Source organism: Neoarius graeffei, chromosome 21 (assembly GCF_027579695.1).
Source record: "Neoarius graeffei isolate fNeoGra1 chromosome 21, fNeoGra1.pri, whole genome shotgun sequence".
Taxonomy (NCBI): Eukaryota; Metazoa; Chordata; class Actinopteri; order Siluriformes; family Ariidae; genus Neoarius; species Neoarius graeffei.
In genome coordinates, this window is record NC_083589.1 from 34,461,973 (window position 1) to 34,485,763 (window position 23,791).

The window sequence follows — 23,791 nt, forward strand, 5'->3', positions numbered from 1 at the left end:
ACAGTTATGGAACAGCCTTCCAAGTAATGTTCGGGAATCAGACACAGTCTCAGCATTTAAGTCTAGGCTGAAAACATATCTGTTTAGTCAAGCCTTTTGTTAATGGTGTTTATGAGGTAAAGGAGTAGATCTGGAGGGTCCTCAGACATAGTGTTTTGGTAAACTGGGATGTATGGATGCTGTCAGTCCCCACTCGCTTGCTCACTCGAGTTTGTTGACGGTGTAGTGGCTGGCTGCTTTATGTCCCGGGGCTCCCTCATGCCTGTGTTACCTTCTGGCTCTCTCCTTTTAGTTATGCTGTCATAGTTAGTTGCCGGAGTCCCTGCTTGTACTCAGTGCAATATGTATACTGTTCCTACTTATTCAGGTGACATTGGGCATACCTAACCACCTGTGTTTTCTTTCCCTCCCCCCCACCCCAAATCTGTCCCTCTGAGTTACATGGAGTCAACAGGAAATCTTTTGGTGGAGAGGGTGGAGACCTCGACTGGCTATCGTAGCCTGCAGGGAATCGGCCGTTAGACATTCTGTCGCATGTCCCAGACCCGGTGAAATGTAACTGAATTGTCTTGGCCAGCCCTAAGGGTCCCATCTGCATCTCATCATTGCTGAGGAGTGTGCTCCCATCACCCAATCAAGCATCCAGCCAGAGCAGGTCATGATATATTTTACCATATTAACATGCCATTGTGTGTTATGCCTGATGTAAAGACTCTCGTCTCTGCGAGCCTACCACACAGATTTAATACTTGTCATTTTTAGGGCATACCTAACAACGTGTTTTCTTTCTCTCTCTCCCCCCTCCCCCATCTGTCCCTCTGAGTTACATGTTGATCCTGGGATTGAGATGCTGGCCTCTTCTGCCCCTCGGACCTGCTTGATCCATCCTGATGCCCTGTGTCTGGTCGGAGTTTTATCGCCCCACTCCTGTGAAGGACGGCCCCATGAGGACAGTTGAGGGTTATACCTGTTAAAACTGTTAATATTATAGTCAGGCTGTCTGTTGTTGCCCAAATGAGGATGGGTTCCCTTTTGAGTCTGGTTCCTCTCGAGGTTTCTTCCTCATGTCGTCTGAGGGAGTTTTTCCTTGCCACCGTCGCCACAGGCTTGCTCATTGGGGATAGATTAGGGATAAAATTAGCTCATGTTTTAAGTCATTCAAATTCTGTAAAGCTGCTTTGCGACAATGTTTATTGTTAAAAGCGCTGTACAAATAAACTTGATTTGATTTGATGATAATAATGGATGACTTCGCGTTTGTACAGCTGCTGCTTCTCGTCGCTTAAAAATGGCGATCTTTCGCGGTCTTGTTATTGTTGTTGGTCTTAACAACTCCACCCCCCGCTGACATAAGCGGTTCTTTCCTCTGGCCCAGCAGAGAGTTGGTGCTAGACTGGAACCGGTTTTTCTGGCCCCAGAGCCAGTTCTTTGTCAGTGGAAACAGAAAACCCGGTTCCAAACTAAGCACTGGCCCCGAACCAGCCCTGGAACTGCTTTGGTGGAAAAGGGGCATGTGTCCTATCTACACCGCCCTTTTTTAAGCCGTGTATGAGCCCTTTGGCTTTCCACAACAGGACTGCACAGTCTTGGGGAGGACGTGTCGGAACGGAGCGCGTGAGTTTACGGTAGCCTCGGCAGAACTGTGAATGGGTGGTTTATCTGATCCTCACTGCCAGCCACACACACACAGCCAGCCCTACACACACACACTGCTCTGAGAGCAGCTGCGTAATTACGCACACGCACTCCCTCGCTCTCTGGAGGAAGACTCGGGAAGTGAAGACCCTCTAAAACATTCCCTGAAATAAAGGAGCGCACTCAGGTATGTAGAAATCCAGTCTCTTATTCTGCATTTATTTCTTTTTAAATATTAATCCGGCCTAGTTTCACCTCCTGGGTAACTCGAGCTGCTTCTTCCTGATGCGCAGCTCTCTCTCTCACTCTGCTGAGTCCCGGTGGCAAGTTCGAGTCTCACTTCACACCTCACTGCAGCAGAGCTCCTGCTTCCCAAAGCGCACAGCCATACAAGTGGAGGCAGGTTTGAAGCCCTCAGTGTGCGGTTTGGGACGGGGCCAGGGAGCAGAAACGGCAATGAGATACTGATCTGTTTTATTATTATTATTATTATTATTATTATTATTATTTAATTTCATAAAGGGTTAAAGCTTTCCCTGGGGAAGATCAGCAGATGCGCAGCTTGTGAACAGGCAAGGCAGGCAACTGCTTGGGCCCCCTGGCCCAGGGGCCCCCTGAGAGTCGGGGCCCGAGGGCTTATTTATTTTGTTTTTTATTGTTCTTTACCATTGTATTTTCACATTTGGAATTTAAAAAAACTTTGGTTTCATACAGGGCAGCACGGTGGTGTAGTGGTTAGCGCTGTCGCCTCACAGCAAGAAGGTCCGGGTTCGAGCCCCGTGGCCGACGAGGGCCTTTCTGTGCAGAGTTTGCATGTTCTCCCCGTGTCCGCGTGGGTTTCCTCCGGGTGCTCCGGTTTCCCCCACAGTCCAAAGACATGCAGGTTAGGTTAACTGGTGACTCTAAATTGACCGTAGGTGTGAGTGTGAATGGTTGTCTGTGTCTATGTGTCAGCCCTGTGATGACCTGGCGACTTGTCCAGGGTGTACCCCGCCTTTCGCCCGTAGTCAGCCGGGATAGGCTCCAGCTTGCCTGCGACCCTGTAGAACAGGATAAAGCGGCTAGAGATAATGAGATGAGATATTGGTGATGAGCACTGGTCAGAAGGGCCCCCTGGAAATTTTTGCTTGGGGCCACAACAGACTCTAGAATCCTCTCTGAAGATCAGGTGTCCTGCTGTAGGTGACAGGTGAAACTTTTTCTCATCACTATGCAAAACAAATGTCCAGACAAAAAGTTTTGACCGAGTATCCGAGCCTTTTTTCCTCTGACTGTAAACTAAACCAATCTTGTGCACATCCTGAAACAGAACTTGTAATAAATTCAGTATACAAGCTCGATGCTCTCGCTTAGTGTTCTGCCTGATGACATCCATCAGAGTTCCTAGGGAACATTACAGTACTGGTTTCCCATTGACTTGTACTGGATTATTCTAGAGGTTTTCTCCTCTCAACCATTCTCACACACACACTTACACCTATGGACAATTTTGAGTAGCCAGTTAACCTAACTACATGTCTTTGGACTCTGGGGGAAACCAGAGCACCTGGAGGAAACCCACGCAGACACGGGGAGAACATGCAAACTCCACACAGAAAGGCCCTCGCTGGCCACGGGGCTCGAACCCAGGACCTTCTTGCTGTGAGGCAACAGTGCTAACCACTACACCACCCCCGTGAGGATTATACACTGAAAGACAAAAAATATATATATATATATTTTTTTTTTTTGAATCAAGTCATTTATCTCTTATTTCTTATTATAAGTTTACAATAAACTAAATATAAAATTTTTAAGCTTATTTCTTGACATTTTTAAGCTTTAGGGTTTCTTATTCTATTGGCAAATAATTAATGTTGCTTCTTTCGACAAATGAAGGCTTAAAATGAGCAAAAATGATCTGCCAGAAGAACAAGAAAATTAAAATATAATATATAAAATATAGTAAAGTATGTCCAGAAGTAGGTTTAATAATCCTTATATTTGATTTAGTCATGTTTTAATCAGAAATACTTGATTATTTTGACAACATTGAAGATATAATAACTAGCCAAGATGTATTTTTTCCCCCTCAGTGTATGCTGGATGTGTTTTGGTAATGCCAGCCATCATGATGTTTGGAATGATGTAATAAAAATTCTTTCTAAGCTTTTAATGGTTGATATTCCTTTATGCGCAGGTTACTTTTATTAGCAGTTGACTGTGATAACCTATAGTACATAATTCTCAATCTAGAGAAGAAATTAATTATGTTAATTGTGGCATTGGTTGTCCCTAAAAAGACCGTTCTGAAAGGTTGGTTTGAACCAGATATTCATATGTCATCCGTCTGGCATTCCTGCCTCTTAGATATTTTAATTTTGGAGTGTGCTCCAGGTTCAAAAGTAAAATATCTACAGCGTTCACAAAGCAACATCTCGGGCAGTCAATAAGCCTGCAGCTGCTTTAGTTTTTGCTAAGACAATAAATGTCCTAATTTTTATTTGCTTTTAATAATAATAATAATAATAATAAAACTGTGTACATACAGTGCTTCATATTTCCATAATGTGTGCATTCATTCAATTGTGCACACACGCTGGGGACAGGGATATTTAATTTTATGCTATAAACCAGACAACTGTCTCAAAAAACAAAAAAAAACCCCACCAATTTGAGAAAACAGTCTTCTTCCTAATTGTCATTCTTTAACACACTGTTCTTCTTGTTGTTGTTTATTTTTGACATTTAATCTCAATCCACCAAACTTGCTTTGGTGGTTCTGCAAAAAATGATACCAAATTACAGTGCCCTCCATAATTATTGGCACCCCTTGTAAAGATTAGTTTTAAAAAAACACCTTTTCGTAAAGTCGCTTCATCTCACACTGAAAAAATGAGAAAAATCCAACCTTTAATTGAAATATGCAGTATTTATTCAGAGAAAAACAAATCTTTCAGCAAGAAATAATTATTTTCAACAAAAACCAAATGTGCCACTATTATTGGCACCCCTGGAAATGATAATGAACATAATGTAGCTGAAGCATGTTTCCCATTTAAACTGTACATGTTTGAGTTGATTGGAGTGTGTAGGAACTTTCAAGCTGTAATCCATGACTTCCTGATTAACTGGGAAATAAATATGAGGTGACACAGAGGCCAAATTCCCTTAGTCATCCATCAACATGGGAAAGATAAGAGAACACACAAACCAAATGAGGGAGAAGTGTGTTGATCTTCATAAGTCAGGGAATGGGTATTTAAAAAAAGCTACTTGCCTGAAAATGTCCATTTCTACTGTTAGAGCAATAATAAAAAATGAACACCAACTGGAACTGTTACAAACTTGCCTGGAAGAGGACCAAAGTTTATTTTGCCTCCACGTACAGTGAGGAGGAGGGTAAGAGAGACAAAAAAAATCCCCAAGGATCATTGTTGAATTACAAGAAAAAGTAAAATCTTGGGATTTCCACGTCTCCAAAACCACCATCAGATGCCATCTCCATGCCAACAGATTATCTGGAAAGTATGCCAGAAAAAAGGCTGTTCTGTCAGTTTACAAGAGCGAGCACAAGAAAGGGCCTCGGACCGTAGATGATCTGGAGAGATTGTGTAAAGAGGAACGGTCTCCGATGCCCTGCTCTGTATCTCCAACCTTATAAAATGTTATTGGCGACTCAGTGCTGTTTTACTGGCAAAGGGAGGTCGTACAAAATATTAAATACAAATTTCTTGATATGGGATTTGTTTTTCTCTGAACTTATTTCAATTAAAGGTTGGATTTTTCTCATTTTTTCAGTGTGAGATGAAGCGATTTCACTAAAAGGTGGATATTTTTCCTAATCCTTTTAATCTTTACAAAGGGTGCCAATAATTATGGAGGGCACTGTAAGCATTTTTTGAATATAGGCATATTCAACTGATTGCTCTTTATTAAACTGTTTTAAATTTAATGTAAGATGATATAATGTGGGCAGCACAATGGTGTAGTGGTTAGCGCTGTCGCCTCACAGCAAGAAGGTCCAGGTTCAAGCCCCGTGGCCAGCGAGGGCCTTTCTGTGTGGAGTTTGCTTGTTCTCCCCGTGTCCGCGTGGGTTTCCTCCGGGTGCTCCGGTTTCCCCCACAGTCCAAAGACATGCAGGTTAGGTTAACTGGTGACTCTAAATTGACCGTAGGTGTGAATGGTTGTCTGTGTCTATGTGTCAGCCCTGTGATGACCTGGTGACTTGTCCAGGGTGTACCCCACCTGTCGCCCATAGCCAGCTGGGATAGGCTCCAGCTTGCCTGCGACCCTGTAGAACAGGATAAAGCGGCTAGAGATAATGAGATGAATGAGATATTTATTGCTGCCTTTAAAGCTAGACAGCGTTTCAATTTCATAAAATCAGTGAAATTTAGTTCCCTCTGAAATTTGGTCATTGTGATATATGTTTATTTCTGTAATATCTTAAAAAACAAAACAACCCCCCCCCCCCCCCCCCCCCCCCCCCCCAAACCAGGCCATTCTGTGGCTTGGAAGCTATTTAATTTGAGGGGATTCCCGAGCAAATAATGCACATGAAATTGCTTGCTTTGCGCAGCCAAGCAGATGGAGAAAGTCCATGTGCACATGCACAGGTTTACCACCTTCTTCTTTTCCTTTTTCTTTTGGGTTTTACGGCAGCTGGCATCCAGTGTTACATTACTGCCATCTACAGGTTTACCTTTGACAGTGCACTGACAGTTACATCATTCTGTCACTAAATGAACAGCTGATCACACCGAGGTGCTCACTGACCGCCGATATTTATTAATTTGGTCCTGTGTTTCCTTTCCATCGCAACATAACGTCTTCTCGCTTTCCGTTACTGTAGTCGGTCTTTCACGTTTCATTCGCGCGCACACATCCTCCATTGTTCTCTTCTGTTTCAAATTTATATCCCACAATGCCTTGCGGGAACAGGGAAAGCCCACCACGTGATTCATGACATAGTATCTTGAATGGTGAAGCAGGAAAAAATAGCAGAGAATTTAGGGCCACGTGGCCCTAAATTCATTAATTGTTCTATTCAAAAAAAAAATTGGAAGTCTGTGATTCGAATTCAATAGCTTTCAGTCCACTAAACAAAAATCTGTCAGGGAAAATTCTTTTTATGACCTACACTTGAAAAATCTAAAGTCAGTCTACCTTTAAAGGTCCCATGGCATGGTGGTTTGTTGATGCTTTAAACGGGCTCGTGGAGGTTTCCGGATGTTATATCCGCAGCCTTTCTCGAAATGAACCCTCGGCACGTAGATATAGCCTCCTGGGAGAAAGCCCCATTTCAGCGCTTTTCCCAGTGCGTCGTTTTGCTAATGAGAAGCAGGAGGCGGGGAAGGGTAGAGGGTGGGGGCGGGTCTTATCATTAATATTCATGACATGTAAACGTGTTACCTCTGATTGGCTAACAGCACTCTGCCGTTACCTCCAGTGGGTCAGAACAAGCGGATGTGGGTGTCTTACTATGGCGAGAGAGAAGAACAAACCGCGAAGGGGAAAATACCGCGCGCTGACGTCATTAAGGTGCGACACGAGGAAATAAAATAAATTCAACAAATGTTTGGGTTTTTACTGAACGAACAAACAAATAAAATGAACGAGTGACTTAAAAAAAGAATGTGGGTGTCTTTGTAAAAACTGTTTTGATTGGCTATTATAACAGAGCATGCTGCATGCTGTTTGGTTTTGTAGCGCAGAGTACCTGGCTAACTGCAGGAAGCGGTTAGCTGCACAGCTAATGTAGCCATTGCAAGGCTAACGTGGCACCGATTTTAAAACACGGCAAAACGACTTAACAGTTATACACTTACTTGTTCGGTGTTTGTGGCTGATGCGGCAGGGATGCTTGGTACGGACCCAGGCTTCAGTGACAGTTGATGTGCAAAACCTGCCCTGTACTGTCCCAAGTTGTGGAAACATTCATCAGGAAAATGCTTCCGACAAACATACACCGTCTTAGGTAGACTCGACGGCGTATTATTGGAGTAAATAAAATTAAGCCACTGCGTCTTCAGGGGCTCTCCCGTCGGCAGTAAAAACAGACTCCTTTCTGTGTTGTCACATCCATGTACAGCGCAACTTCCATGTTTGGTGGCAACTTTTGAGCTGGGCGGGCAATCCATACAGTGGGTGGGAATCCAGAGGGGGGGCGTGGGGATCATCTCCCTTGCTGACGTAGGCAAGGGAAGAGTTTATCAACGCGCCGTTTTGACGCGCCATTCTCAAATGTTGGGCATAGTTTGGTTTACACATTATGAAATTTCTAGCCACTGGGGTGACTTAAGAAGGTCAGAGGAACTCATTTTAACGTTAAAAAACCTCAGAAAGTGAAAATTTCATGCCATGGGACCTTTAAGAACTGCCTAAGAGTTTGAGGGTAGTAAATAAATATGTCATAGTTTGTAGTCAAGTGGATTTGGTTTAAAAAAAAAAAAGGGGGGGTATTTATTTATTTAGTATTATCAATTATAAGAAAGTATTTTACCTAACTGAAAGGGAAAAAAACGAACAGTTAACATGCATAATTACTTAAATCTTACGGTCTTCTGTAGACGCCACATTGGTGGGATGCCATAAGTTTTGTAAGAAAAGCTCATTGCAAAGGTGTCATAATGACATTGTGGTGGTGTACGTGTACCTTCACTTTCTGTTTCTGATATTTCAAACAGGACCTGAAAACAGCGGAAGAATATTTTATCAGTTTACACATTACATCTGCCATTATGGTGTACGAAGCATTTTTTTCCTCCCGTTTCTTTAATTAGATTTTGACTGATCGATTGATTTTGGTTTTCCTCAGTATCTGAGCATCAATCTTCATTTTTTGATGTAAAAGTATATTTATTAGTGATAGCTCTTGGCTCTCTAACCTTACGCTAAATTAAAAAGAATCCAAGAAAAGATTCAGGTATCGACACTAAAAACATGCCTGCTTCTGTCAAACTCTCCAGCTATTTTCCCATCATTCCTTCAAAGAAACCCATTTATTTTGCTACTAATTGAATTTTCAAGCCACAACAAGCATATACTTCCAATTTCCTGCTTCAGAAGGTTCAAAATCCACATCCCAGAACTGCTAGAGAGCACGTGTTGTCTTAATTGAAGACACTAATCCACAGATTCTCAGTTCTGTGCTTTCTGTGGATTGTGCAATACAAGTCTCTTTGAATACAAATTTCTCTTAATGTAAAATTAGTGTAAAAAAAAAAAAAGACTCTTGAAAAGACCCATTTATACCAGTTGGCTCTGCAACCCATTATGACTTTATGGTCTAATGATTTTTCTCAGTCAACATTTCTGGTGCTGATTTGTGGTGTTTTTGTTCTTGATGTGTAGTTTTGGAAAGAGAGGGATAGAGAGCAAGCGCAGGAGGAGAAGGAGAGAACAGATGCCATGCTGCTGTCTGTGCTGTTCTGGTTTTGTCTTGCGGTGCCACTGGGCCAAGCGCTGGAGTTTCGATACCACAGCACGACTCAGGTGGAACAATATCTCCACGAAATCAGCAAAAACTACTCCAGCATCACACACCTGCACAGCATCGGCCTGTCTGTTGAAGGTCAGTTCTCACTCACTCACTCACTCGCTCGCTCGCTCACTTGCTCTCAGTTACGGTTTTATTCTGGTCAGCCGATTCCCAGAAGCCTGGGCATGGAAGGGGTTCAAATACACTATGTAATTAAATAATATTGGCTGGCTTTTTACGTGGTATATCAGATATATTCCATTCAGCTAGCATGATATTGAACGAGTCGAAGACGAGTAGCTGAATGGAATATATCTGATATAACATGAAAAAAAGCCATTATTATTATTATTATGCATACACATGGAACAATTATAGATTTTACAAAAAGTAAAGAACAGGGCAGTAACTTAACAATATTGAATGCTGATTCTGATCGAATATAATTCAATGTTCTGTCAATCCAATGTACTGTACAAAGTCAAAGTTCTAACAATGGTACAAGCCCAAAAAGCCTGAACAACAACCCAACTTATATACAAGTGATATACAGGTGGACAGTTCAACTTCAAAGTTACTTTTGGTCGTAGTTAATTGTTACATTGCAGTTATTCAAAACAAAAGGGCTTTGCTGAGTGAAGTCCTCTTGTAAAAGTTTCCGTCACTTTTCCTCGCCCCCAAGCAGAATTTATATTTCTGCTATTGCTCTCTCTTCCAGTTTTTCGATGTCCGTTGGTATGTTTTTCTCTTGTACCATAAATATGCGTGAAGAATGCATAATGAAGTTTTGGTAGCCTTTGGGGTGTTCAGCACATCTTTAGTTTTAGTTTTCAGTTTGTTTATTTCATGCTTAAACCGAGCACTGGATTAACCCCATCTTTTCTTTGTCGGCCGGGAACAAGAGATGATTGTGCGCATGCACAGCAGAAAAGTTTTGTCACTGGATCTTCGCATGAGCTCTGATGTGTGATGTCGTGCTGTCTTGACAACGTGCAGTATGATAATATTGCACGCTCATTCTCCATTGGGTAGAGTGGTATAATACAGGGAGGATAAGTGATATGATAATATTGCATGCCATCAATAAACCCACTAGAAGGGAATAGAATACAGTGGCATGCAAAAGTTTGGGCACCCTTACTGAAAATGTCTGTTACTGTGAATAGTTAAGTGAGCAGAAGATGAACTGATCACCAAAAGGCATAAAGGTAAAGACGAGACATTTCTTTTCAGCGTTTTCTGCAAGGTTTGTGTATTATTTTTTTGTACAATTGGAGAGTGAAACAAAGAAAAGGAACACCATGCAAAAGTTTGGGCACCCCAATACATTTGAGTTCTCAGGTAACTTTTACCAAGGTTCCAGACCTTAATTAGCTTATTGAGCTGTGGCTTGTTCAAATTCTTCATTAGGAAAGGTCAGATGATGCAGATTTCAAAGCTGTATAAATTCTCTGACTCCTCAAACTTGTCCCTAAAATCAACAGCCACGGGCTCCTCTAAGCAACTCCCTCGCATTCTGAATAATAAAATAATTGATGCTCACAAAGCAGGAGAAGGCTGCAAGAACATAGCAAAGTGTTTTCAGGTAGCTGTTTCCTCAGATTGTAATGTTAAGAAATGGCAGTTAACAGAAACAGTGGAGATCAAGGTGAGGTCTGGAAGATGATGAAAACTTTCTGAAAGAACTGCTCGTTGGATTGCTAGAAAGGCAAATAAAAACCCCTGTTTGACTGCAAAAGACCTTCAGAAAGATTTAGCAAACCCTGGAGTGGTGGTGCACTGTTCTACTATGCAGCGACACCTGAACAAATATGACCTTCATGGGAGAGTCATCAGAAGAAAACCTTTCCTGTGTCCTAGCCACAAAATTCAGCGTCTGAAGTTTGCAAATGAACATCTAAATAAGCCTGATGCATTTTGGAAACAAGTCCTATGGACTGATGAAATCAAAATAGAACTTTTTGGCCACAATGTGCAAAGGTATGTTTGGAGAAAAAAGGGTGCCAAATTCCAGGAAAAGAACACCTCTCCAACTCTGAAGGATGGGTGTGGATCGATCATGCTTTGGGGTTGTGTTGCAGCCAGTGGCTGAGGTCGAGGGAAGCATGGATTCGAATAAATACCAGCAAATTCTGGAAGCAAACATCACACCATCTATAAAAAAGTTGAAGTTAAAAAGAGGATGGGTCCTACAATAAGACGATGATCCAAAACACACCTCAAATCTACAATGGAATACCTCAAGGGGCACAAGCTGAAGGTTTTGCCCTGGCCCTCACAGTCCCCTGACCTAAACATCATTGAAAATCTGTGGCTAGATCTCAAAAGAGCAGTGCATGCAAGACAGCCCAAGAAACTTGTAGAACTGGAAGCCTTTTGTAAGGACAAATGTGTGAAAATCCCCCAGGTAAGAACTGAAAGATTATTAGCTGGCTACAAAAAGTGTTTATACAGTGCTGAGCGTAAATGAGTGCACCCCCTTTGAAAAGTAACATTTTAAACAATATCTCAATGAACACAAACAATTTCCAAAATGTTGAAAAGACAAAGTTTAATATAACATCTGTTTAACTTATAACGTGAAAGTAAGGGTAATAATCTAACTTAGATTACACATTTTTCAGTTTTACTCAAATTAGGGTGGTGCAAAAATGAGTACACCCCACAACAAAAACTACTACATCTAGTACTTTGTATGGCCTCCATGATTTTTAATGACAGCACCAAGTCTTCTAGGCATGGAATGAACAAGTTGGCGACATTTTGCAACATCAATCTTTTTCCAATCTTCAACAATGACCTTTTTTAGTGACTGGATGCTGGATGGAGAGTGATGCTCAACTTGTCTCTTCAGAATTCCCCAAATAAAATAATTTCTTTACACCACAAAGGTGAAGGCTACAAGAAGATCAGCAAAGCTTTACTTATCAGTCAGAATACTGTAGCAAAAGTGGTACAAAAATTTAAGAAAGATGGAACTGCAACCATCTCACAGAGACGTCCAGGTCATCCATGGAAGTTAACACCTCGACAGGAGCGTCTTCTGATGAGAAGGGTTGAAGAAAATCGGCATGCGAGTTCACTGCAGTTATCTAAAGAAGTAGAAAGCCAAACTGGGGTGACTGTTTCCCGTGACACAATACGGCGTACACTGCGGAGGAATGGCATGCATGGATGCCGTCCACCAAAGAAGCCTCTCCTAAAGCCCAGGCACAAAAAAAGCCCGCCTAGAGTTTGCCAGGGCCCATGCTGACAAAGATGAAGACTACTGGGACTCTATACTCTGGACTGATGAGACCAAGATAAATGTTTTTGGAACTGATGGCTTCAAAACTGTATGGTGTCACAAAGGTGAGGAATACAAAGAAAAATGCCTGGTGCCTACAGTGAAACATGGTGGTGGCAGTGTCCTTAGGTGGGGCTGCATGAGTGCTGCTGGTGTCGGGGAGCTGCATTTCATTGATGGCATCATGAATTCGCAGACGTATTGCTCTATACTGAAAGACATGATGCTACCATCACTCCGTGCCCTTGGTCGTTGTGCACTTTTCCAACATGACTAAACACACATCTAAGGCCACTGTTGGATTTCTGAAGAAGAACAGGGTGAAAGTGATTCAGTGGCCAAGTATGTCTCCTGATCTGAACCCAATCGAACACCTATGGGGAATTCTGAAGAGACAAGTTGAGCATCACTCTCCATCTAGCATCCAGTCACTAAAAGAGGCCATTGTTGAAGAATGGAAAAAGATTGATGTTGCAAAATGTCGCCAACTTGTTCATTCCATGCCTAGAAGACTTGGTGCTGTCATTAAAAATCATGGAGGCCATACAAAGTACTAGATGGAGTAGTTTTTGTTGTGGGGTGTACTCATTTTTGCACCACCCTAATTTGAATAAAACTGAAAAATGTGTAATCTAACGCTACGTTCACACTGCAAGGCTTAATGCTCAATTCCGATTTTTTTGTGAAATCCGATTTTTTTGTGAGGTCGTTCACATTAACAAATATATGCGACTTGTATGTGATCCTCAGTATGAACGAAAAGCGACCTAAAAGTGTTCCGCATGCGCATTGCAGGATACGACGACGTCACACGCAGTGAGCATGGCCAGTGTTTACGGAAGTAAAACCGCCCGGTTGCGGTATGACTCATCCAATCTAGCTTGAATAGCTGCATCCCCCCAAATGGAAATCAGCTCCCTAACCTCTGCGTCCTTCCATTGAGAAGATTCAGAACCTTCACAGCCCGAAGCGTCCCTCGCATTGATGTCATGCGCAGGGGCGCAGATACGTTTTTTGAACTGGGGGGGACAAAAAACTGGGGGGGGACAAAGCTGCCAGCAAACCAACCCCGATATGCCTGTCAAACTTGTTGTTAGTAACCATAGCAACCAAGCTCGAGCTCGCAACCTGTGCAGTCTGCGCAGCTCAACCAACCGAATATCAGTCTTTGTTTTGTTTTATGTGAGTTCTTGCAACTATATGTATACACTGCTGCGCACCTCAATAAACCGAATGGTAATTAGTCTTTTGATTTTTCTGTGAGGTTTGCCTTATGCAAAGAAAGACAGCATAGACGTTTTTTCCTCCCTATAAGTAGGGGGGACCGAACGAGGTGAATTTAAATATGACGAATCCCCCCCTCTATCTGCGCCCGTGATTATGCGCCATGTTGTTGTAACTTTTTTGAGAGACCCGCCGCCTACTTCAGCGCAGAATAGTGACGTTTGTGGCTTGTTGATGACGTGTAAGTCGGATGAATGCGACCTGGCGGTTCAGACTGAAGTCGCATATGAAAAGAGCGGATAGGAATCGGAATTAGCACCACATATCCAAACGGCCTGGGTCGGATTTGAAAAAATCGGATCTGTGTCGTTCATATTGTCAATAAAAGATCGGATACAGGTCACATATGGGCGAAAAGATCGGATTTGAGTCACTTCAGCCTGCAGTGTGAACGTAGCCTAAGTTATATTATTAACCTTACTTTCATGTTATAAGTTAAACAGATGTTATATTAAACTTTGTCTTTTCAACATTTTGGAAATTGTTTGTGTTCATTGAGATATTGTTTAAAATGTTACTTTTCAAAGGGGGTGCACTCATTTACGCTCAGCACTGTACAAGCTGTGATACTTGCCAAAGGGGGTGTTACTAGGTACTAACCATGCAGGGTGCCCAAACTTTTGCTTTGGGCCCTTTTCCTTTTGTCATTTTGAAAATATAAAAGATGAAAGAAAAAAAAAATTTTTTTTGCTTAAAATATAAAGGGAATGAGTCATCTTTAACTTTATGCCTTTTGGAGATCATTTCATCTTCAACTTGCTTCACTGTTCACAGTAACAGCAATTTTGACTAGGGGTGCCCAGACTTTTGTATACCACTGTACATGTTTTTATTCCATGGAAAAAGTGGCCTGTATATATAATACACTATATACCACAAATGCATAATAATAATAATGTGCAACAATTATTTTTTGCATAAATGAAAATATTGAAATATGATGGACAAATAAAACTAAATAAATTGAATTGGAATACATATTATAAATATCTAGCGCACAGGATTATTTCTCATATTTTTATTTATTTATTTATTTAAAAAAACCCCATAATATGAGAATTAAAACAGAGCTGCAGCATGTTGTATATTTATATTCATGAGCCAAATTCCCAGCTGTGTCTGCACAGCTGCAGTGTTTGGACTATGTCATCTTTTATTGGATTACTGCAAATGTGTTTATGAACAATTTGTCTTTGGGAGCAAAGACATTTATATTTCGTAGACTTTACATTACAGGCATTTAGCAGACGCTCTTATCCAAAGTGATGTACAACATACTCGGAGCAGCCTGAGGAGCAGTTGGGGGTTAGGTGCCTTGCTCAAGGGCACTTCAGCCATTCCTGCCGGTCCAGGGAATCGAACCTGCGACCTTTTGGTCCCAAAGCTGCTTCTCTAACTTCATGATGGCTGTGGAAACCCTGGACAGCGATTTCTCTCTGTGTGGTGTATTTTAAAAAACTAATGAGAAGAAAGAGATGCTTTTCTCAGCCTGCTTTCTCATCTTTGTGCATCACTCGTACTCGCTCAGCTTGATGTGAGATATGGTGTGTACGGGAAATGTTCAGTCTGGTTCATGTGAGTGAGCTGTGATGTAACGTGTCTACAGCAGGATCATGACGTGGATATTTCTTCCTGTTCGCCTTATGGCAAGAACTGAGAGAATTTTGTTTGAGGAGAACTTTCACATCTATATGACAAAGCTACACACACACACACCCACACACACCCTGCTCTCTCTGTCTCTCCCTTTCAGTCTGTCTTCACATGCTTCATTGTCTCATCTCTCCTTGTCTCTCTTTCACATCTCTTTTTCTTGCTGTTTATTTCTTCCTTTTTTTGTGTCTCTATTGTTCTTTTTCTATGGCTGAGTCTCTTTCTCACCCTTGTGCGCTCTCTCTCATGTGACAACATACCGTACTGCATACCAGAACTCCATGTGGGATTTTTGAGAAATCCCATAAGCTTTTCTTTTTCCTTCCTGTGGTTTTTCAGCTACAGCTGCAAAAGTGTCTGAACTCTCAAAGGATCCCTATAATCACATATTTCTATAATTTATCCAAGTGGTCCCTTCTTTCTCTCGCTCTCTCTTTTTTTTTTTTTTCAAATTTCTTAAATCTCAACTTGCTTGCTCATGGCTCAGAATATACTGTATATTTTAAGAAAATCATTTCCATGTATTTCATTCATTAATTTATTAATTTATTCATTCACCTTGAGTAAGAGCTTTATATCCTGGTCAGGGTCTTGGTGAATCAGGAGTCTGTTCTGGAAACACTGGGTGTGAAAGGGGAATACACACTGAATAGGACAGTTCTCCATTGCAGTGCACTACGCACACGCACACGTACATTGGCACCTCTGGGAAATTTAGCAGAGTATAACCAGAGAACCCAGAGGAACCCCACATGGACACGAGGAGAACAAGTAAAACTCTACACAGACATTAACCTGAGCTCAGGATCGAACCTAGTTCCCTGGAGCTGTTAGTGAGTAAGTCACTGTGCCACCATGCCTCCTGATTTGGTTTATTTTCCATTAAATGATTATAGACCAGTGTGTTGCTTGTTGGATATTTGGGTCGTTATTTGACCGACTAAAATGTCTCTCAACGAATTGTCTGTCCGTTTTCCTACACAGAGCAGGCCTTAAAAGTAGACAGACTTTCGATTTCATAAAATCGGTGAAATTTAGTTCCCTATGAAATTTGGTCATTGTGATATATTTTTATTTCTGTAATATCTAAAAAAAACAAAAACAAAAACAGACCATTCTGTGGCTGGGAAGTTCTTTAATTTGAGGGGATTCCCTAGCAAATAATGCGCATGAAATCGCTCGCTTCGTGCAGTCAAGCAGACAGAGGAAGTCTGTCTGCGCATGTGCAAGTTTACCTTCTTCTTTTGGGTTTTATGGCAGCTGGCATCCAGTGTCTCATTCTTGCCATCTACAGGTTTACCTTGACCGTGCACTGACAGTTACATCATTCTTTCGCTAAACGAACAGCTGAGGTGACATAAAGACATACCAGCTTTTTTTCTCACTTTCCGTTACTATAGTCGGTTTTTTATGTTTCATTCGCACACTCACGTCCTCCATTATTCTCTCCTGTTTCAAATGTGTATCCCACAATGCCTTGCGTGAACGGGGAAAGCCCACCACGTCATGCATGACGTAGTATCTTGAATTGGGTTATGGTGAAGCAGGAAAAAATAGCGGAGAATTTTGGGCCACATGGCCTTAAATTCATTAATTGTTCAGTTAAAAAATAATCATAAAATTGGAAGTCTGCGATTCGAATTGAGTAGCTTTCAGTCCACTAAACAAAAATAACTGGGTGTTGGGGAAAATTCTTTTTCTGATCTACACTTGAAAAATCTGAGAGTCAGTCTACTTTTAAGGGGAACAAGATATTTATTTTGCTTTGCACTTTGTTGCAAATTCTACAGATGTAACTCAGTCATAACCTGTTTGGAGACGTTACTGGATCGGTTTGTCCTGTCTTAGTCCGTAGTAGGACCACAGATAATGCTGTTAAACATAGGCCTACGTTAAAAGCCTAAAATTAAAGAGCCTCATTTTCCTCTGAACGAACTGAACTTATTTTATATAACTGATGTGCAACTGGTTTATGCGCATAATTTAATGCCTCTACTTTTTAGACAGACAGCATATGACACTGTCTGTGTATAGTGGAGTGTTTACGGTATATGGATGTGCTGCCAGTTAAACGTTGTTGAACACTCAGTATTTTAGCTTTATTTTTTTTTTAAATGACCTGATTGTAAAAGCTTGAAAATGTGAAAATCTAACCATTGAGTAGGTATAGGATAATCAAGAAATGTTTATTATTAAATACTTTATAAATTGAGGAAAACTCTAATTAGGCACCTTGTAACACCACATATTTATATTTAACAGTTAATGCTACGGTAGGTCTGAGAGTGAGAAATTAATATACTGCACAAAGATTTAGTTTTCCTTATTTAATTACTCTTCTGTGTAGGTTTTTTTTTTTTTGGGGGGGGGGGCTGTCTATGGCAGTGATGATTACTTAACTATAATAAAACTTCAGAAACAACAGGTTCAAAATGTGAGAGTTTGGCAACAGACTTAGATGTTTTCTTGATGCATGCTAAATCCTACCTCCTAAAAAAAACCTAAAAATGAAAGAAAATGACTTCAATGATACCTTAATTGGATGTTAATTAATAGATGGATACATACTGTAGATACATACATACTTCACTGATCACGAAGGAAATTTAGGTATCCAGTAGCTTAGAATGACACACACACAGAGGTGGACAGTAATGAAATACATGTACTTTTTGAGTATCTGTACTTTACTTGAGTATAATTTTTTTTGGAAACTTATGACTTTAACTTCACTACATTTGAAAGACAAATATCGTACTTTTCACTCCACTACATTTCTATCAAGGTCCTTGTTACTCGTTACTATGAAGCAGCTTTGAAAGTGGATGCTTTTTTTTGCAGGTGACACTGAGACAACCTGTCAGTAATCACTAGGGTCACGTCATGTCCACAGACTGTATAAAATCAAGTTCAGTGATTTCTCAGCAGCATTATTTGAACATGGTCAGTTGATGGCAGAATGGAAGGAGGCGGCTCTTCTGGGGAATGCACACACCCGTGGCTTTACCTAGAACCCATGTTTCAGTTTTCTGAAAGGATTAAAGATTTGTTTCGTTTTAAATGTCTGCTTTGTTTGCCTCAAACAAACCACATTACAGCCTACAAAAACTCGCCATGCAACCTGCGGAAGCATATTGAGGTATATAAACATTTTATTCCAAGAGAAAGCTTGCAATGAAGTTATCTGTGCTTTTACAGCTAGCGATAATGTTGCAATAGCTATGTAGTCTGGTTAGTCAAATGACTTTCTATGGATTTGCCTGCCAAGTTGCCACAGCCTTGTTCACGGCTAATGTTAACATAGTGTAAAGGATTGTTGAAGGTGGGTGGAGCATAGAAGCATGGCAGGCCAGAACTGAGTATTACAAAAACTCTTTTTATGAATAACTTTTCAGCTTTCTACACACTCCCAGCCACACACGTGCGCGCGCACACACACACACACACACACACACACACACACACACACACACACACACAAGTGTTCTGGTTGGGGAGAGAGCTCCCTTTCTTTGCTCTCTCTCTCCTTTTAAAGGGCGCGGTCTTGGGCCTGCCGCAAATTCTCCTGGGTTAGGTGCGTGAGTGTGTGGAGTTTAGCGCGCAGGTCAAAAACGTATTGAATTTCATTCTTACTTGTTGAAGGTCCCTCCTCCCAATTTTCACACAGCACATCTAGAATGCCACGTGGCTTACGCCAGTATAATAATTCGAACGGGGAGAACCCCGTTGAGGCTTGTGGGACCTCTCGCACTGCGAATAACAGGGGCTCGAGCCATTTATCCCAGTTGCGTGCGTCTTCGTTTACAAATTTCTGAATTATGTTCTTGAGTGCGGTTGAACCGTTCGACTAAGCCATCCGTTTGTGGGTGATAAACGCTGGTGCAGATAGGCTTAATTCCCAGTAACCCATACAGTTTGCGCAGTGTGCATGACATAAACGTAGTGCCTTGATCTGTCAGAATCTCTTTGGGGATTCCGACTCGGGAGATGACGCAGAAGAGCGCTTCTGCAATACTACGTGCTGAGATATTGCGCAGAGGCACTGCTTCCGGATATCGCGTTGCATAGTCCACCAGAACTAAAATAAAGCGATATCCTCGTGTTGACCGATCTAATGGCCTGACGAGATCCATCCCAATTCTTTCGAATGGGGTCTCGATTAATGACAGAGGGCACAAAGGCACTTTTGGAATGGCTGCTGGATTTACTAACTGGCATTCGCGGCACGCCGTACACCACCTACGGACATCGCCGCGAATCCCTGGCCAATGGAACCGGGCCATTATTCCGGCTAGTGTCTTATCCTGCCCCAAGTGTCCGGCCATGGGATTAAAGTGAGCTGCCTGGAATATAAATTCCCGGTGGCTCTTTGGGATTAAAAGCTGCATTATTGGTTCCTTAGTCTGAGTGTCCTGTGTCACTCGGTATAACCTATCCTTAATAATGGAAAAATAGGGGAAGGATGGGGTGGCATTTGGCTGGAGCATTTGACCATCGATTACTCTCACTTGGTCAAACGCATGCCGCAGAGTCTCGTCTCGCGACTGCTCTAACGGGAAATCCACGAGGGATTCCCTGAGAGAGGGAGGAGAAGCAGGCTGCTCCTCACTCTGACGCGGTGATGATGTAGACGGCTCTGTGACAGCTGCTCCCTCCAATGCCACACCGGGACCTCCCCCTGCTAAATTATGGCAGGCCCCACTCTTCACTAAATGTGACATTAATTCCCTAAATCCCGGCCAATCAGTCCCCAAAATTATCGAGTGGGTAAGGCGAGGATTAACTGCCGCCTTGACTCTAAATTTCTCCCCTCGAAATAGAATGTGGACTGACACTAAAGGGTAGTTGTGAACATCCCTGTGCACACACAACACCTTCACCAATTGTGCTCTCCCCAATGCCTCGTCTTGCACCAGGCTTTGGTGGATTGAGGTCTGATTACAGCCGGAGTCCACCAAAGCCTGATACGCCTCTGCTGTTTGCTCAAAAAGAGCGAGGAAGGCTTCGGGGTCGTCCTGCGGACCCATCTTCGTTAGGGTGAGGCGGGGAGGGTCCGCGGCGGCAGTGGTGATGGTAGACTCCGCCGACGTGAGGAGGCGCCGGAACGCTTGGTGATCTTCCTGCTGCACCAGCACCAGGGCTTCGAACCGTTGTTCCTGCTCCTTCCGGAGGGTGACCAGCACCTGGTGCTGGCTCTGGTGGGCTGTGGCGAGGGCATGGACCAGGTCCTTGAAGGGCGAGGACTCCATGGGGCTGTTCTCTTCTGTACTACCATCCCGGGTTTTGGCACCACTGTAAAGGATTGTTGAAGGTGGGTGGAGCATGGAAGCACGGCAGGCCAGAACTTAGTGTTACAAAAACTCTCTTTTTCTTAATAGCTTTTCAGCTTTCCACACTCTCCCAGCTACGCACGCGTGCACACACACAAGTGTTCTGGTTGGGGAGAGAGCTCCCTTTCTCTGCTCTCTCTCTCTCTTTTTAAAGGGCGCGGTCACTGGGGGAGACACACAAACACAGGTTAATTCACGTCAGGTGCAGTGATTCTGCCACTTACCTTCCCTGACTCCACCCTCCATTCACAGACCGACGATTGACCACGCCCCCGCTGCCACAGTGGTGCTTGAAGGTTTGTGAACCCTTTAGAATTTTCTATATTTCTGCATAAATATGACCTAAAACATCATCAGATTTTCACACAAGTCCTAAAAGTAGATAAAGAGAACCCAGTTAAACAACTGAGGCAAAATATTATACTTGGTCATTTATTTATTGAGGAAAATGATCCAATATTACATATCTGAGAGTGGCAAAACTATGTGAACCTCTAGGATTAGCAGTTAATTTGAAGGTGAAATTAGAGTCAGGTGTTTTCAATCAATGGGATGAACAAAGGAGATTTCTGAGGACCTCAGAAAAAGTGTTGTTGATGCTCATCAGGCTGGAAAAGGTTATAAAGCCATCTCTAAAGAGTTTGGACTCCACCAATCCACAGTCAGACAGATTGTGTACAAATGGAGGAAATTCAAGACCATTGTTACCCTCCCCAGGAGTGGTTGACCAACAAAGATCACTCCAAGAGCAAGGTGTGTAATAGTCGGTGAGGTCACAAAGGACCCCAGGGTAACTTCTAAGCAACTGAAGGCCTCTCTCACACTGGCTAATGTTAATGTTCATGAGTCAACCATCAGGGGAACACTGAACAACAATGGTGTGCATGGCAGGGTTGCAAGGAGAAAGCCAGTGCTCTCCAAAAAGAACATTGCTGCTCGTCTGCAGTTTGCTAAAGATCACATGGACAAGCCAGAAGGCTATTGGAAAAATGTTTTGTGGATGGATGAGTCCAAAATAGAACTTTTTGGTTTAAATAAGAAGCGTTATGTTTGGCGAAAGGAAATCACTGCATTCCAGCATAAGACCCTTATCCCATCTGTGAAACATGGTGGTGGTAGTATCATGGTTTGGGCCTGTTTTGCTGCATCTGGGCCAGGACAGCTTGCCATCATTGATGGAACAATGAATTCTGACTTATACCAGCGAATTCTAAAGGAAAATGTCAGGACATCTGTTCATGAAATGAATCTCAAGAGAAGGTAGGTCATGCAGCAAGACAACGACCCTGAGCACACAAGTCGTTCTACCAAAGAATGGTTAACGAAGAATAAAGTTAATGTTTTGGAATGGCCAAGTCAAAGTCCTGACCTTAATCCAACCGAAATGTTGTGGAAGGACCTGAAGCGAGCAGTTCATGTGAGGAAACCCACCAACATCCCAGAGTTGAAGCTGTTCTGTACGGAGGAATGGGCTAAAATTCTTCCAAGCTGGTGTGCAGGACTGATCAACAGTTACCGGAAACATTTAGTTGCAATTATTGCTGCACAAGGGGGTCACACCAGATACTGAAAGCAAAGGCAAACACAGGGAGAACATGCAAACTCCACACAGAAACGCCCCCGTCGGCTGTGAGGATCGAACCCAAAACCTTCTTGGTGTGAAGCGACAGTGCTAACCACTGCACCACCATGCTGCCATCAATAGCAAAATCCCATGGCAAAAGCCAAAGCCTAGGCTAACTATTGTGAGCATGTGCAACATTAGATACCATGAAATACATTTGTATATTTATTTGTGTCTGTAGTTATTTTTTTCACAGTTGTATTTATTCGAACTTTAAAAATCTTCATTTTATTGTTGGTCTTAATATGCTACTGAAAACATAACCTGTTTTGATGTAGAACTTTTTTTTTCCCCCTGTCTTGTTTTGTATTAACGTATCATGGCAGTTCATTCAGCCAATTAAAGATAAACTCCAAGTGGTATGGTATAGCTATGATCTAAATATGAACATTAGGCATCTTTTAATGTCCACTCCACATCTACACAGGATGTAAAAAAAAGGCATCTTCTAAATTAGGTACAACCTTAGTTATTTAATTTTATCCTCAGTAACAGTAATATTGTTACACCTCTCTCTCTCTCTCTCTCTCTCTCTCTCTCTCTCTCTCTCTCTCTCTCGCTCGCTGATTCTGTCTCTCACTTTCTTCCATCCTTTCAGTTACAGTAAAGAAAAACTTGAGTAATCATATTTAGCGTGATGGGAAATTTTTGTCTCTCTGTGTCTTTTACTAAGGTGTGGACTAGGATTACTACAACATGGATGACTTGCAGCAAAACAGATCTTGGTTTGGCTTGCTTTGGTCAGCAAAAGCTAGTGGTTTTATTGAAGGATTTTAACACAAAGTTTGGTATTATACGGTACATTTGTAGTTATGTTGCACTGCTGTAAAATGGAGAGAAATGTTTTACTCAAAAGTCTAACTCTTGTGATGTTCATTTAGGCTGCATTTGATGATCTCGAAACATCATCTAGAAAATGATCTATGGAAATCACCAAGATGGGAGAAGATAAGGATAGCTCTTTTTGTTACGGTACTTCAGTGCATTTGTTTATATAATGTAACATGGCAGTCCATGCAACAGGCTGGATTCTGACTGCCTGTGTAAGAGCGTCCTGTCAGAGAGGTAATTACTGTTCCTCGTACCTCTACCCTTCCCATACTTTTCAAGGAAGTGTTGAAATATTGGTGGGTGCAGTTAGAGTAGGTACACTCATCTTACATGCATTGTAAAATTTCGTTATATTTAGTCACTATTGACGCACAAAATCTGATTGCTGTTTTGACACATGCGTCTGCCTATCATGTCCTGTGTGGCTTTCCAGAAACAACAGCACACACTAGTGATCTTATATTAGTAGGAAGTTCACTGGAGTATCTTTAAAGGATATGGGACATGGATTTTTTTCTGGGTATAATTATGTATAAAGGACATAAGAAATGCCATCTAAATCACTGCAGGGCGTCAAAAATGTGAAAATCATCACATTTATTCAAGTTTTTTTATACATCAGCGTAAAACAAGGATTCGTTAATGAGCTAGGTGGTCACGTGACCCGTGACGTAACAAAAACTTTC

At 42.0% G+C, this 23,791-nt stretch overlaps 1 protein-coding gene across 4 annotated transcripts in view; it reads left to right on the forward strand.

Annotated features, from left to right (window-relative positions):
• Positions 1-1,561: 1,561 nt before the first annotated feature.
• Positions 1,562-23,791, forward strand: part of cpm (carboxypeptidase M) — a 113,533-nt gene continuing 91,303 nt past the window's right edge. For 3 of the 4 annotated variants that reach the window (XM_060903026.1, XM_060903027.1, XM_060903028.1), the window contains exons 1-2: positions 1,562-1,822; positions 8,971-9,190. In XM_060903026.1, coding sequence (XP_060759009.1) covers positions 9,028-9,190 — 163 coding nt within the window. In that variant the 5' untranslated portion in view covers positions 1,562-1,822; positions 8,971-9,027. The remainder of the gene's footprint in view (positions 1,823-8,970; positions 9,191-23,791) is intronic. The other variant, XM_060903025.1, reaches the window with a different exon arrangement.